The sequence below is a fragment of the Phytophthora sojae genome (assembly GCF_000149755.1).
Source record: "Phytophthora sojae unplaced genomic scaffold PHYSOscaffold_3, whole genome shotgun sequence".
NCBI classification, from domain to species: domain Eukaryota; phylum Oomycota; class Peronosporomycetes; order Peronosporales; family Peronosporaceae; genus Phytophthora; species Phytophthora sojae.
Window position 1 is genome coordinate 9,142,527 of NW_009258117.1, and position 14,938 is coordinate 9,157,464.

Consider the following 14,938-nt stretch of genomic DNA (forward strand, 5'->3'; position numbering starts at 1 on the left):
CGGATGCATCTTCACAGAAATTGGGGATGGCAGCAGAGTGGTCACAGCCTTGGGTGCAACCAGCTCCGTTCTAGTCCGTAAAGTCGAATACGGCGCTGGCGCTGGAGGGAGGCGGTGCGCGAGCCGATTTCGCCTTGCGTCGGTGAGGACTCGCTGACACTGGCGACTCACTTGTAGCAGGTGAACGGGTCGGAGTCAGCAAAATCTCCGCGGACTCCTTAACTCGCAGCGGCGTCGATGAAGGCGTCTTTGTGGGTGTCAGATTCACCAGCGGTGACTGCCCGGATAGCACTGCGGAGAGCCCACTCCTTGTCGGCGTCCGAAGCAATGCTTTGCTATTCTTCCGGCGTAATGGAGTTGATGGTGGCGAGGGTGCAGGAGTAAAATCAAAGATGCCCCGGTTCGAGATGCAGCTCTTGCCGCTTTTCGCGCTTGATTCTGCATCTCGATCGTCCTTCTTCCTCCGCTTCGATTGTGATAGAGTGCGCCCACCAACCTCCAACGTAGTCTTGCCCAATTCATCGGGACTGCTGTTTTTCTCTCCAACATCCTGGGAAAGGTCCAAGCCCTCACTGCCATTGTCACGGCACGTAACATCCATGGTGAGCGTCATGAATGGGGACGAACCGCATTCGGGCGCAGATGCCTCCTCCAAGCTGAATTTGTTGGCAAGACAGGAGCGACTTGGCTTAGAAAATTCGGCATCAAACTCTTCCACCAGTTGTCGAGTCTGCCTCAAGAGCCGCGCCACAACCGGTGATGACATTGTGCCGTCCGGAAGCACTGCGGTTAGTGGGGATCTGCCGCTTGGAGTTCTCTTGGGAGTTACCTGAGCCGCACGTGTCGTCGCAGTAGATTTGGTGCCAGGTAGCTTCATTCCTGGGCTACGCGGAGGAGTGCGAGTTGGGGTTCCGCTTCCCTGATCCTGAGGAGCTGGTCGTCTCTTGACTTTTGAGATCGCATCGGAGGGTGATTCGCTATCGGAGTCGTCAATGTTGAAGCATAGGTTTTTCAATGGCCGGGCACCCGCTGGTTTTCGTGCATACACCCCCTTAGCTTTGTCTTGGAACTTTTGAGAGGTGATATCAACCTCAGCACAATTTGACGTAAATGCTTCCACGATTTCATGTTGCGTGTTGCGATCACCATACAGAATCGCACGCGTCCTCACATCAGCCGCGCTATCGTGGTATGACATGAAAATCTTTTCGACCTGAAGCACAGACTGGGCTACCTCCGGGGTCAGCGCACCAATCTGAGAGTGAAGCGCCACAAAGACACTGAGAGCACGTAGCAGCAGTCGAGGCGAACTATCGGGTAGCGCATTCAGGATAGCTGTGCTGTTAGCAGAAGAACCTTTCATCAGATATCCGAGCAGCAGCGATGTGCATCCTCCGAGAATTATGTCCTCAGGACTCCAGTCATCATTTTCCTCGTCCATCGAAACAGTGCCACCCGCGCCTTGAGCTTGATCATCAGTCGAATCAATCAGGTGCACGTATGACTCCACTTTCATCTGGAAAAACTTTGTGAACAGATCACACGCACTGATATAGGCTTGAGAGGACCCACCCTGCCCCCAGTTAAGGTGCACCGACGCCCCGGCCAGCGCGTCGCGGTTGTCATCGCTGAATTCAATGCAGTTGACAATCACGCTCAGCAGCAGCAAATACGAGTCATACTCCCGCTTGTCCACTCCCGCCCATTTCGGAGGGCGCGTCGTATCCGTTGAATGCACGTTCACTAGACTCCATAGTCTTGTAAACGAGTGTGCGAGAAGTTGCATGCCGCCTAAGGCGCACACGTGGCTAGCTGCTTCGGCATTGTGGTGTGTCAGGTTGATTAGCACGCGCAGTCCCGACAGCAGAACCTCTACGGCCAACGACATGCGCGTGGGTTCAACTTCCCACCGCCTCTGCGAGTGACTTCCCCAGGTCAGCTCACTCAGGACGCGAGTCAGCTTCAGCAGCAAACCAATAGGCTCTCTCCGCTGTGACATATACTGCTGAACGTCCAGGCTCAGGAACGTGACGTGGTCGAGGACTTGCAACAGCAAGCTCAAGCGATGAAGCAGGTGAGCAAAATCGAGCGAGAGCCGATCAACGTGAGAAGCAGGTGCCAACACCTCGAAAACGCCGATATGTCGGGCTAGGCCTTGAGCTAGTGCATCAACTCCACCATTCCGAACCAATAGCTGCTTTCGCTCTCGAATGAGTCGAAACGTGTCCACCGCGAGGTCACCTGAGCACCCGACTTGTCGGTGCTGAGCCACCATTGAATCTGAAACAGGGTTCGCCGCCGAGTCATCGTCCACTTGCAGTAACTTGCTCAACGCAGCACATAGAATATCGGCTGTCGAAAGCTGCAGCTCCTCTTCAACGTAAAACTGTTCGCGGCTCTGCAAAAATGTTCTCAACTTGCTTCGAAAAGCGTCATCTGGCGCGTTGACCCGCCTCGCCGACATAGCGCTGTGCACGCTCATCACGGCCGTCCCCTCATCCAGTTCAAACCCATCAGCTCCGGTCGTACCCAAACTCCTCCTTTGCTTCCGTTTCAAGCACGTTTTCCTTGACGGTGCAGGCTGTAGCACAGCAGACGTCTCCAGCTCCACCTTCTCTTCGTTACCGTCCCCCTCACGTTCCATTTCTCGCTTGAGCGCGAGCACCACTGCGTCCAGCACCTTCTCATCAATGAACTCCTCAGCCACCGAGCTCCCAGCCAGGAAATACACCAGCACAGCCAGCGCCACTCGCTGCGTCTCCTCTCCTTCTACTGCAGCTCCTAGGTTCGACAGCAGCAACTGCTTCATCTTGCTCTGGATCGTCCGTCTCTGGCTGGACAACTCGACGGCCTGCAGGATCTTCACGTCCCGCAGCAGCTGCACCAGCTCCAGGACGCTGTGGGCCTGCGCCAGGCGCCCGCGCTGCGTCTTGGCAGGCGCCAGCAGCCCGTCCAGCAGGTACAAGATGTCGTCCAGCCTCGCCGCCAGCAGCCCGTCCTCCTGCAGCAGCAGCGTGCTCTGCAATACAACGGTCGAGTCTTGATTTGTACCGGAAATGTGGTCCACGTGCGCGTGCTGGCGCCCGTAGAGCGCGAACTTGCGGCGTGCGGCATCTCGGTCCACGGCTTCGAGGCGCGCCAACAGGCTGGCAGGACCCTGTAAGGGGGTGCAATTGGTGTCAATGGGAGCGTCTGAGTCTGTAGAACATGAACGTGGTGGTGGAGGTCGTGGACGCCCCCGTGGAGGCGCGAGAGTGCGCGGAGAAGAGGGCGCCATGGCGCGTGCTCTGTGGGGCCTGTCCGAAAATGCGGAATGCAATTGAAAGGTCACAAAAGTTGTGTGTTTGTGTGCAGTTTTGTGTAATGGCTACTTCAACTTCGAGCTTCCAGCCCTGGAAGGCAGCAAGTGTGAGCATGAAGGCTGCCAAAACTTTGGTCTATCTACTCGACTGCTTGTAGCAATTTGCTATACCAGTCTCTAGTGAGTTATTCTTTGCTTCGATGTAGGTAAACCCTTTTAGTAAATTTCCAGCTTCGCCTCCGGGTCGACGGCGTAGACGGACTTGTACTTGTCGAACAGCTTCTGAAGAGCTTGCACGTACTGCGCATGGTACTTCTGAACGTCCTCTTTCGTTGGTTGCTCGATGCGCGGCAGCACCAAATCCTCCCCCACGACGGTGATGAGGTCCACGTCGGTGCAAGGCAGGAAGAAGCACTGCGGGAGGCCGAAGAAGAGCACCCCGGGGATCTTGAATTCGTTCAGCTTGAGACGGAGCTGCAGCAGGTACGGGAAGGTGTGGTACGCGTACTCCTCGCCGAACGTGTAGGCCGGGTGCACCTTGTACCCGTGCTGCAGAGCCAGCTTGATGAATCCGAAGCGCTTCTTGATGTACACTCGGTGCTTGCCTCGCTTGTAGAGTGTCGCTTCTTCGAAGCCGCCGGGGATCAGGCAGACGTTTTGACCGGTGGCCATGAAGCGGTGGAAGGTGGCTCTGGAGACGCAGCTGAAGTCCATCCAGTTGAGCAGGTCGCGCATGACTGGGAACCAGAAGAGGTTTTCGGCCACGAGCCAGCGACAATGCGCGTGCAGGAAGCTCATGTGGTGAGCGCCGTTGAACGCGAATCCACTAGAGAGGACGCCGTGCGGGTGGAAGGCGAACAGCGCGCGGTCGTCGGGCTTCACGGAGGGTGATAGGTCGTTCTCTTCGATCGTCTTGCTAGCGATTGCCTTGTTGCACTTGCCGTCATCGCCACTGTTAGACTCATCTTTAGGCTGTTTTGCCTTCTCGCGCTCGTCGAAGACCGTGACATTGAGTCGGAAGTACGGGTAATGCAGGAACACGTAGCGGAAGAAGTGCCTCATGAACGGCCATTGGTGAAGTGACGGCTTCGTCGCGTAGTGGTAGCTCTCATGCAACATAATGAATCCCAAGTAGGCTTGCGCCGCGAGGGGCATCGGAGCTGGCTCCGCGCTTGTCACTCTCCTCCAGATCCACAGCACTAGACACAAGAGCGAAAAGACCCACATCGCAGCAAAGAACAGCAGGCCAATTACCCAGAGACCGTAGAGAAGCGTTAGGTGCAAGCGCCGCAGGAACCGCCCGCGCAGCGTTCGCAGCTCCGGTCGGTCATCGAAGTTGGGCCAGGTCGCAGTGCGACCGCAAGCAGCGTTCTTGAGTCCCGGCATCCCGTCGTCTTCACAATAGCTCCTGGACTCGACCCTTCGGGATGAATGCGATCCTTTTCGGTGGAACTACACCTTTGTGCCGCCTACGTGCAATCAATTCCGAAAGTCGCAAAATTCATATTGCAAATTTCTAGTTAGCAACTTCAATTACGCATTCAAAGATGGAATTACGGCAATCAAATTCGTACAGTAAAGTAGGCTACTACTACTGGTCCGACGAGCCCTGCTACATGCCGTACACTATGTCCTCGTTGTTCGCCTTGGTGACGAAGTCGCGACAGTGCAGCTCCATGCTGGCCACCAGCGCTGGGGTCATCACGTTCATGTTAGCGGTCGCGGCGCGCTCCAGGATGTGCATCTGGCGTTCCGAAATGGAGAGGATCTCACCGTTTCTGTCTCACGCGAGCGATCGTAGATTGCGTGGCGATCCAGAGCCAAGTCTCGCTTAATGCGGGATTTTAGGACGCTGCTTCTCGAGGACGGTGTGGCGAGTAACGCGGCCTTGGAGGGACATCTGCGAAGAAGAAGGCGAATTGCGAAGTGAGCTCCCCTCGGTCGGCGTCGGCTATAGTGCGCGCCAAACCGCGCGCCCTTGCTTTTGGCGCGAGCGCAGCTCCGTCTTCCGTTTTGGCGTGAGCACAGCACGCCAGCTTACGTAGCCATGGAGATCTTGGACCTCTGGTCCAACTTTGATTGCCGTAATTCTATCTTTGAATGCGTAATTGAAGTTGCTAACTAGAAATTTGCAATATGAATTTTGCGACTTTCGGATGAGATGGTCTCAACATGCTCTTGGCACTTGATCAAGGCGAGATCGAGCCCATCACTTGGAAGTGTAAGGCAGCGCTACGCGCAGCGATCGCAATGATAATAGGAACCGCCATTTGCGCATTGAGAGCGATGAAGCGCTCGCCACGAGCAATGAGTGTGGGTGCAGCATCGGGCGCTTGTCTTTTGCATCTTCAAAGGTCGCAATGCTGCTGCAGACGCCGGGAGTCCGAGGCTCGGATACGAGAACATGAACACCTCGGTTGCATGTCAATAAATACCATAATTTATTCTCTGCACTACACTTGCTAGCACATGCCGACGGCCGCTCAGCGAGCGGCGCGCGACGTAATAGATAAAATACTATTTCTTCAGGCGGGCGGGGCCACGCGCAGCACGGGGTGGTGCGCCAGCTCTTCGGCGCTGAGGCGGCGGGACGGCTGCACCTGCAGCATGCAGGCCAGCAGGTTGATCGTGGACTTGGAGAACTGCTGCTTGAGTCCCCAGAGCTCCAGGATCTTGCCCACGCCGTACTTGTTCAGCACGCGGAGGGTCGGGGCGCGGCTGTCTTCGTCGGCGAACAGGGGCGAGCCCGTGAGCATGATGAAGAGCAGCACTCCAAGCGACCAAACGTCGGCGCCCTTGGGGTCGTACACGGCGCCCTGGGTCACCTCGGGCGCCATGTAGTAGAACTTGCCCACCAGATGACTCGAGAACTGGTTGGCAGCTGCGCTCAAGCCAAAGTCGCAGATCTTCACCTGTCCGTCCTTCAACAGCACGTTCTCCAGCGACAAGTCACGGTGAGCCACACCGACGGTGTGTAGGAAGCTCAGTCCCTTGGCGATCTGGGCGAAAAGCGGCAGAGCCTCAGACTCGGGAAGTTTTCTGCCGGGCTTAGCGGTGACGTACTCGTAGAGGTCTCCGCCTGCGCAGAAGTCCATGGCGACGAAGACGCTGTCTCCGCACGTGAAGAACCCTTCTCTCTCGTACTCGACAACGTGTTCGCGACCGGGGGCGCGCGCGATAAGGGGGTCTTCCAGCAGCTGGATGACGGCGCGCTCGCTGAGCGGGTTCTCCTTGACGGCGTCGGGGCTGCTGCTGCTGTCTCCTTCCTGCAGGAGCGGGATGCTCAGGCGCTTGAGCACCACGAGCTTCTTGAGCTCCTCGTCCTGGTACAGCGCGGTCTCCCCGTACAGGGTGCTGCGCAGCTTCTTGCAGCGCGTGTAGCGGGCCAGCACGTCGGCGGGGACGGCGGCGGCGGTGGCAGCGGCGGAGGGCGCGAAGCTCTCGACGACGAGCGGGGCGTGAATCATGCTGCTTGAGGGGGGGGTCAATTGGGGGAGGCGGCTGGCGCTTGTGGGTTGGCTGCGGGGCAGTCTCCTCCGGCTACAGAGCGACACGAACTGAGGCGCACGCTCTCTCCTCTGGTCAATCAGGGCACAACGCGGACTCGGCGGTTGGGCTCAATTTTGGAAGTGCCCGAGCAGGCCGTTGAGCCCGCTCCGCTCACAACAGAGCGAAACCGGCAGAGGCTCTCAGTGTTGGTACCGACGGTACGAACCCTGCGGAAGCCGATTTCAATAGTTGCGTAATTAATGTTAGGGTATATATTAATGAAGGTTGTGTGTGCAGATGATGTGGACTAACGAAGGGAAAATATTGAGATGGATAAATACGAGATTCGTTTGTGCAGGTCGCACGGGGGCCCATCGCTCCGTCACATAAAATGCATACCCGCTCGCTTGGACTCTGCGCGCTTCAACATGTCTCGGTCGAAATTCCGCAACATTTTCACTTGCGCCCAGTATGCCCCACTGTGCAAAGAAAGGGCGCTGTAAAATGCCATTCAAATTTCGCTGCACCAGACACGGGCCCGCGTTGAAGCTCTTGTCTTTGTGAGCTGTTCAGGCTTCAACGTTGAAAGCTCACTGGCGCCGGTAACTCGACTATAATATCCACTGTCGAAACGCTGGCCAAGCGCTCGTGGTGCGACAGCAGGCCGTTGCAGGGCGTTGGCAGCCCTGGCGCCAGCCCTACAAACGCTGCAGCGGGCCAATAGAGGCGCCCGTATGGGAGGGTTGCCAGCCCGGTTGCACACGCACTATAGGCGGCGATAGCGCTGCCAAAGTTCAAGCCCAAATCGTGGCGCCGACATCTTAGACATTGCGTTGCGGTAAACCGCGTGTATAAACGTCGGCGTGCGTCAGGCGCGCCTGGCCAATCGGAGACCGCCGACAAACGGTGTCCGAGGCTCGGACTATGCAGCTAGGCGCGCGATGCCGCCGAGCCTCGCGTCCACGACAGCATGACGCTCCAGCACCAGTCATGTCGGCATCGAGTCCATGCAGCGCCCCGGAGACCATTGCCAGCGCCACAGCCAGCGCCATGCCCAAACTTGTCGCCCGTTGCGCCCGTCGAGCGCTCGGCTTCTAGAACTTATAGATCGGTTCCGCACGGGCCATACAAAAGCGCAGTGTAGCCACCTGCGAGAGCGGATACCCCGCCCTTTCGCTTGCTCCGGGCCAGAGTCAGCGCGATCTTGAAGCGCCGCACAGCAACGCTGGACCAGGCTCGGCGGCGGTGGCGCTCTCAGCGACAGGCATGGCCGGCAGCGCGCGAGCCTGCCCCAGCAGCATGGCTATTCTAGCGGCGCGGCAAGCCATCCCTCGACAGCGCTGGACATTACAGGGCTGTTCTGTAAAATTACAGAACTGTAAACAGCCCAAGCAGCGCGCCAACTCGTCTTTGCCGCCGCCTTGCGTCGACGGCGATTCTCGAGCTAAATGTTCTCGCGCGCTATGGACATGGCGCCTTACAGTACGTTGGCGTTGAAGCTGGCCATTCCTGGAGTAGCGCACACCATGCACGCCAGCCGGAGCAGACAGCTCGTTGAGAGCACCGGAACACACTCCCGACCAGGCTGACTTGTCGGACAAGTTGCGCACGGCAGATCGTTAGAGGGGGTCGAACCGCAGCGAGAGCAGCATCATTACATAGCATGCGAACTTCCACGAACTGCTCCATTACTACCTGGATTTTTGAGCCGATTGAGCTTGCTTGACATCGCCAGCTTCCATTGGAAGACGCTCGAATGGACTGGAAGGTAGTACTAACTTAGTAGCTTGGTAGAAGACAATCTTGGCATGCCATAGTTGTTAAAGCTTGAGAATAGTCAAAGCCAGGAAGAGAAGTGTATTTATTATTTGCTGCACACTGCAGAACTACGTTTGAAAATAAGGCAACGATGACCGATCTCGTGCCTTGACTTACTCATCCATTTGCTCGCGGCGGCGACGGCTGTAAACACAGACAGATACCAAAGAATGTAAGTCCACTGCCACTGGCCGTAAGCACATCCAATACACGTACCTCGCCGTTGGGGGCCTCTTGCTTGCACTCTTCCTGCTCTTCTCATCTGCCCCGCTTGAACTGCTCGACGACTTTTTCACCCCCTCCTTGCTCTCTTTGCCCCCTCCGTTCGACGACGACTGAGATCTGTCCTTGCTGCCCGAAGACGCCAATGAACTCGGCGTCACCTCCACTTCATTGGCAAATGTGATCTCCACGTCCTCCTCCGTTGCGACGCCGACACGTTCGAGCCAGTAGTTCATGCTCAGAGCATTCCCCATACCATTCGTAGCTTCGAAGTCCCGAGTGCGTCGTTCGGGCATCTCCAAGTCAAGCTGCACAACGTTGTCACTGCGCCAACGCACATTCAGCGGGTCGATTAGTCGGTTGCGTCGTGCGTATTCGCTTTCGATGCGGCGTGCTCCTCGACGCGATATCGGGCGCCTGGGACGCAGGGACGAAGGCTTCGTCTCGAGGCGGCTAACTTGCCAGGCGTCATGGTCGGCATCGTATCGAGCTCGTTTCTCTAGGCTTTGGGCTTCATCCAGAGGCACAAAGTGGCTGAGTAGCAAATGCTTGAGCTTCAGCTGCCGAGTGAGTTCGCGCACCGTATCCAACATGTCTTCTTTCTCCGCTTGGAACTCCGCCTTCAGATCCTCAATTTCTGTCGTAGCAGCCTTATGCTTAGCCCAGAGCTTTTTCAGCTTGCGGGTCTTGTCATCCACGGCTTCTTGGAGGGTTGCATACTGCTCCTCGAGGAGCATGTTCGAGTCCTCCTTTTCAGCTAGCTCTTGCGCAAGCTGCAGCTCTTGACGTTTCTGAGCTTCGATGCGTGCTTGAGCCTCGCGAAGCTGACGCTCCTGCTTGGCAGCTTTATCTAGCACCCGTCCGCCCGAGATGAGCTTGTGTTCAAGCGCTTGCAGTTGGTTCACCATCTCGTCCTTCTGCTTTGCCATTGCTTCTTTTTGCTGCGCTTGAGACTGCAACTCCCGCTCGAGCTGCTCTCTCTCCTCCTCCGTTCGGGACTGGGCAGCAAGCAATGCTTTCATTTCTTCCTGGGCCTTCTGCTTTAGCTCGCGCTTCTCGCGTCGAGCATCCTCCTCCAGCTTGCGTAGCACTTCTTCGCTCACGCCTTCGCGCTTCACCACCGTTTTCTCGACGATGCGCTCGACGATCTGTGGACCTGGCGCAGGGCCACTTCCACTACCGTCTTTCGAGAAGACCTTACCCTCAGCACCGGACATTACGGGACCATTTTTCTCCTGAGCAGCAAGGGCCTCGCGCAGCTCCTTGATCTTCTCCTGGTACTCCCGGATCTTGGCATCCTTGGGGTCCTCATTGATTTTGGGCTTGTTCTTGATGTTCTTGGCGCGGTTGGCGTAGCGCAGCGTGGACAATGTTTCGTTGTAGTTGTAATCGGCAGGACCACAATTGGCAATCATCACAGTCTTCGCGTTACCGCCAAGTGAGTCCTGCAGCAAGCGGGTGAGCTTCGAATCACGGTACGGAATATGCTGCGACTTGCCATCCACCAGCGCGGAGATGACGTTGCCCAAGGCTGAAAGACTCAAGTTGATCTTCGTGGCCTCCTTCATTCGATCTCCAGTAGCTCCCGTCTTGGACTGCCGCTCACTACCAGCCAGATCGACAAGATTGAGCTTACCCACGCAAATGTGGGGTTTGCCGTTGGCTTGGGTTTGTGCTGTGGACAAGGCTTCGACCGTTATGGTGAACATGGAGTGCGACCGAGAGGACGTTTGGTTCATGAGTGTGGCGCCAACGCTTCGATTCTTCTTGCCCTGTTGCATGACGGCGTCAATCTCGGCAGCAGCCGCGACTTGGCGAGATGTCAGGTCTTTCACGAAGACGCCCGCGTCCACCGTCTCCTTGAGCTCGAGGCGGTTCTTTGGATCGGGCGCAAGCAGGTCACGGATCTCTTCGTTGTAGATCTCGAGGTACGACGCGTACACCATGAACTGCTTGTTGTCGGCCTCGGCAGCAATGCGGTCGAAGATGTGCGAAAAGGAGTTGGGAATGATGCCCTTGGCTTCGGGCGGCTCGGAGTAGCCCTCCATGGTGTGCGACTTGCCGGCTCCCGTCTGGCCGTAGGCGAAAATGGTGCCATTGAAGCCGTTCACAACCGACTCTACGATGTCCGTGGCAGCCTGCGCGTAGACGTCCTGCTGCGAGCTTTCGGGCGGAATAGCGGCGTCGAACGTGAACTTCTTGGGTGGCTCTCGGTCATCCGCTTCCGGATTGGACAGCGAGATCTCGCCCTGGGCTGGGTTGGCGTGCACGATGTACGTGCGCCCGTCTTGTACCTCCTTGGTGCTGAGAGGGCGAATGCGTACACAGACGCGAACGCTTTCGCTCTTGCTGGCCATAGTGGAAACGTGCAGGGCGGAGAGCACCTCGGATCGGCTCCGTCGCTTCAGGCGTCGACCTCCAAATGGCCCGGACGCACGAGGCTCGCTCGTAACGGATGGACAAAACGGTCGCTAAACTGACGCGGTATCATACTGCGCTGTATGATGAACAACAACTAACAACAACCAGGAACAGGAGATGGTTGTAGGTGGGTGTTCCAAGGTCGAGTAGAAAATCCTTCAAGGAGTCGACCAGAGCGCACAGTCAGTGTAGTCTGCGACCAACACGCTGCATATTGGGACGAATATCCTGGATATTTATTATCCACGCGATGATTGTGCGGCGATCGGATCGGCATTTCGCCAGCAATCCCAGCTGTGCACTGATTGTGTGTCGGTATTAGACTGGTGATGACAAACAGCAGTCGGTATATGAAAGCACCGAGACCTCGCGAAGAGGATAATCACCGTTGCAGCGAGTCTACGTGCGTGCTCACTACCGTGCTCAATCGCTCACTTGCAAATTCGACTTGCACCACCACCACCACCACCACCTCCTCCTCTCCAAACCAAAGCAAACCAAGCGTCCACGATGGCTCAAGTTGTCAAGATCCATGGCGAAGGAGGCGTGCGTCTCGAGGCGTACGAGCGCCCAGCCACAGGCCCTCGCGACATCGTCGTCAAGCTCAAAGTGGCTGGGATCTGTGGCTCCGACCTCATGTACATCCGGATTGGCGGCATTCCGCCCGGACACGTTACGGCGATCGGGCACGAGGCGGCGGGCATCGTCATGGAGGTTGGCGACGAAGTGGAGGGCATCAGCGTTGGTATGCGCGTCGTCGTAAACCCAATGGAGACGCCGAGTAACATTGGCTCCGGAGGCCCGGAGGGTGCTTTCACGCAGGAGCTGCTGGTACGTGATGCCAAGCTCGGCGCTTCGGTGCTGCCCATTCCCGACGACATCCCGTACGAGGTTGCGGCTCTGTGCGAACCGCTAGCTGTCGCCATGCACGGTGTGAACCGTGCCAACGTCAAGGCTGGAGACAAGGTGGTCGTCTTCGGTTGCGGTCCAATCGGTCTTGGCATGTTGCTGTGGCTGGTGGATCGCGGCGTGACGGACGTTGTTGCCCTTGACTTGGCAGAGGAGCGGCTTGAACGTGCCCGGGCACTCGGTGTTCGCGCAGCTTTTGATCCCACCAAGGTGAACCTTCGCGAGGAGCTTGCCAAGCTGCACGGCGAAGTCCCGAGCTACAACCGACTTGGTGTTGGTACCGACGCCTTCATTGATGCCGCCGGAAAACCCAACATCTTGTCAGACGTTGTGGCGATGGCAAAGTATCACTCTCGTATGGTGATCACCGCAGCTCACATGAAGCCCCTCCAGTTCCCCGTTGGCCGCATGCTGACGAGCGAGATGACCATCACGACTGCTGTGGGGTACCCGACTGAGATGCCGGAGGTGATGGCGGCCATGCCCCGCCTAAAGTCGAAGATCGCGTCGCTGATCAGCCACCGTCTAGCGTTCCAAGACATCCTGGATGGACTCAAGATCGCTGGCACACCGTCATCCGCGAAAGTTGTCCTGGAGTTTGACTGAGCAAAGCACCGGGTTAATTTGGAAAAAAAATGACTTGTCCTCATAAAGCAAACCTGAACAAAACCTGAGTACTCTACGTAGTCACCTTGTCTGCTTCGAGTAGGCCACCAGGCTTTGACCTTGGTTGTCACCACTTTCAAATAACAAATGATCCATCTTGAGGAATAATAACACATACTCATTGATGTTAGCGCACAGGGGGACTCATCAAGATGCAATACCGGGGACTACTACACGGGGCGCTGGCTACGCCATCGTTCTAATCGGCGCAGAAGCGGTTCTGTATCCATTTCGTGACGAGCTTGGGTTCCATTTTCCTCGGTAGCTGGAGCGTTCGTGTGTGCATCTACATTATCACCAGCGTTCTCACGAGGCATCTCAGTGACCACGTCTGTTGGTGCAGGGGCTGGAGGCTGTGTTGGGCGATTAGAACCCCACAATGCCGATGCCAATGTAGATAGGCTCCAACGAAAGTCCTCTCCCAGGTCAATCACAGCATCGCCAAGTACTCCGTCCGCAGCCATGCCAGTACGGTCGGTATCACGTTGCTCCATAGCAATTCGCTGCTCCTCGAGGCGTCCATTTAGAATCCGCTCCATCGTGCGTTCCACGGATCGGGTGCGAGTAAGGTCCGCGTGGATTTCCTCCAACGTGTATTGCGGGAAGACCTCCCAAATCTGCTGTAGCATTTCTTGCGTCACTTCGAAGTTGCGTTCCCCACCACGGTGCCGCACAATTTCGAATGAGAAGTTCGGAAATGGCACCCACCGAGACAAAAATGCCGCTACAACACCAAGCACAACAACGCGTTAGTCTCTATAGACTGTCAGTGCATGATGGTGCGCGTAAAAACGTACTGCTAAAGCGAAGAACCTCCTCAGGAGCGGCAGCATTGGCACCTGCAGCTGCACCTGCTGCTGTCTGCGCTGGATCGAGCGCGTTGTTGGCGTTCACACGTTGTTGTTGCTGTGCAACACCTTGGCGATCATCCACCTCTGCTTCGGGTTGACGAGGTCGGTGCTCCTCGGGCTGGGCTGAGTTGTCTTCACACTTTCCACCGCAGACTTGCTTTCGACAAATCGGACAGCGCATAGATGTCGAACCTGCAGAGCCACCCTCAGCCGTAGCAGTCACCCCAGGAGGTAGAGGTCCCTCCATTCCCAAACCATTAGCCATACGCGTCAGTGGGTCCAAACCTGCGAGCGCATCGCTCACGGAGGCTTTTTGCAAGCACTGGCGAAGGCAAAGCCGGTGGAAAAGGTGGCCACAGCGCAGCTTCTTGGCCTGAGTCGACATGGACTTCAAGCAAATCGCGCACACGTCATCAGCCACACTCGCCAGCTCGTCCGGCGTCGCGTCAGGGAAGAGATGATCCAAGTCCAGCACCACTTGGTGGTACAACTTGACATGTTTCACCTTCTCTAGTAGTCTCACCGTGGCGTTCTTCACGTTGAGGATCAAGATAAGATCGAAGAGACTCACGCGGAACTGGTCTACGCTGATAACGTACAGGTAGTACAGCACGAGCTGCACCAGGTAGCACCCACTCAAGACGGTCTGAAGCAGAAGCAAGTGGAACTCGCTGTTCTCCGAGTACGCGGAGCCGGCCTCCTCTTCCTGCTCGGAGTAACTAGCACCACTCACGTCCAGACTGTGGAAGCCCACTTGAACGCCCAGCTCCAGCGTCTTCAGCAGCATCAGCGACGCCTCGAACCACGGCACGTGCACGATCCTCTCGGAGAAGAGGCCGAGGCGCGAGCACGTGGCCGCCAGCCCAAGATTTAGGGCGATAACGCCTCCCAGCACAGCCCCCAGCAGCTGCAGGTCCCGTAGCTGCGTCATGGGCCTCGTCAGCAGGTGCTGGAACCTCGCCTGTGCCAGCGCCAGCAGCGCGCGCAGCACGGCCAGCGCCGCAAGCCACACCACGAGCATGGCCAGCTCTGCTCGCTGTCCGTGCACTGCGGGCACCATGGTGCTCACCAGCAGCTGGCAGCGCAGCAGCACGAACGGGATGAGCGTCTCCTTGGTCTGCTGCAGCTCCAGCGGCCGCAGCGTGCCCAGCGCGGCGCGCGCGAGCAGCAGGAAGACATGGTACATGGTCACGAGGAAGAAGTGTAGCACGATCTGATTACAGCCGAATCAGATTGGAGTCAGAGTGATGGTCAATCAAAC

At 57.0% G+C, this 14,938-nt stretch overlaps 6 protein-coding genes across 6 annotated transcripts; 1 reads left to right on the top strand and 5 right to left on the bottom strand.

The window, feature by feature from the left end:
* Window positions 1-70: 70 nt before the first annotated feature.
* Window positions 71-3,277, bottom strand: PHYSODRAFT_490687 (hypothetical protein; the record flags this gene model as incomplete). The annotated part of the gene is made up of 2 exons (XM_009526672.1): window positions 71-2,477; window positions 2,511-3,277. The coding sequence occupies 2 exons, from the start codon at window positions 3,275-3,277 to the stop codon at window positions 71-73; spliced, it is 3,174 nt and encodes a 1,057-aa protein (XP_009524967.1).
* Window positions 3,278-3,517: 240 nt separating this feature from the next.
* Window positions 3,518-4,687, bottom strand: PHYSODRAFT_490305 (hypothetical protein; the record flags this gene model as incomplete). Its single annotated transcript, XM_009526673.1, has 1 exon — window positions 3,518-4,687. One exon carries the CDS (start codon window positions 4,685-4,687, stop codon window positions 3,518-3,520), a length of 1,170 nt encoding a protein of 389 aa, XP_009524968.1.
* A 1,139-nt stretch (window positions 4,688-5,826) lies between these two features.
* PHYSODRAFT_330087 (hypothetical protein) lies at window positions 5,827-6,768 on the bottom strand (the record flags this gene model as incomplete). The annotated part of the gene is made up of 1 exon (XM_009526674.1): window positions 5,827-6,768. One exon carries the CDS (start codon window positions 6,766-6,768, stop codon window positions 5,827-5,829), a length of 942 nt encoding a protein of 313 aa, XP_009524969.1.
* Window positions 6,769-8,721: 1,953 nt separating this feature from the next.
* Window positions 8,722-11,187, bottom strand: PHYSODRAFT_256277 (hypothetical protein; the record flags this gene model as incomplete). Its single annotated transcript, XM_009526675.1, has 2 exons — window positions 8,722-8,752; window positions 8,825-11,187. The coding sequence occupies 2 exons, from the start codon at window positions 11,185-11,187 to the stop codon at window positions 8,722-8,724; spliced, it is 2,394 nt and encodes a 797-aa protein (XP_009524970.1).
* A 574-nt stretch (window positions 11,188-11,761) lies between these two features.
* On the top strand, window positions 11,762-12,841 carry PHYSODRAFT_350882 (hypothetical protein; the record flags this gene model as incomplete). Its single annotated transcript, XM_009526676.1, has 1 exon — window positions 11,762-12,841. One exon carries the CDS (start codon window positions 11,762-11,764, stop codon window positions 12,764-12,766), a length of 1,005 nt encoding a protein of 334 aa, XP_009524971.1. The 3' UTR covers window positions 12,767-12,841.
* A 741-nt stretch (window positions 12,842-13,582) lies between these two features.
* On the bottom strand, window positions 13,583-14,863 carry PHYSODRAFT_299639 (hypothetical protein; the record flags this gene model as incomplete). Its single annotated transcript, XM_009526677.1, has 1 exon — window positions 13,583-14,863. The coding sequence occupies one exon, from the start codon at window positions 14,861-14,863 to the stop codon at window positions 13,583-13,585; it is 1,281 nt and encodes a 426-aa protein (XP_009524972.1).
* Window positions 14,864-14,938: the final 75 nt, after the last annotated feature.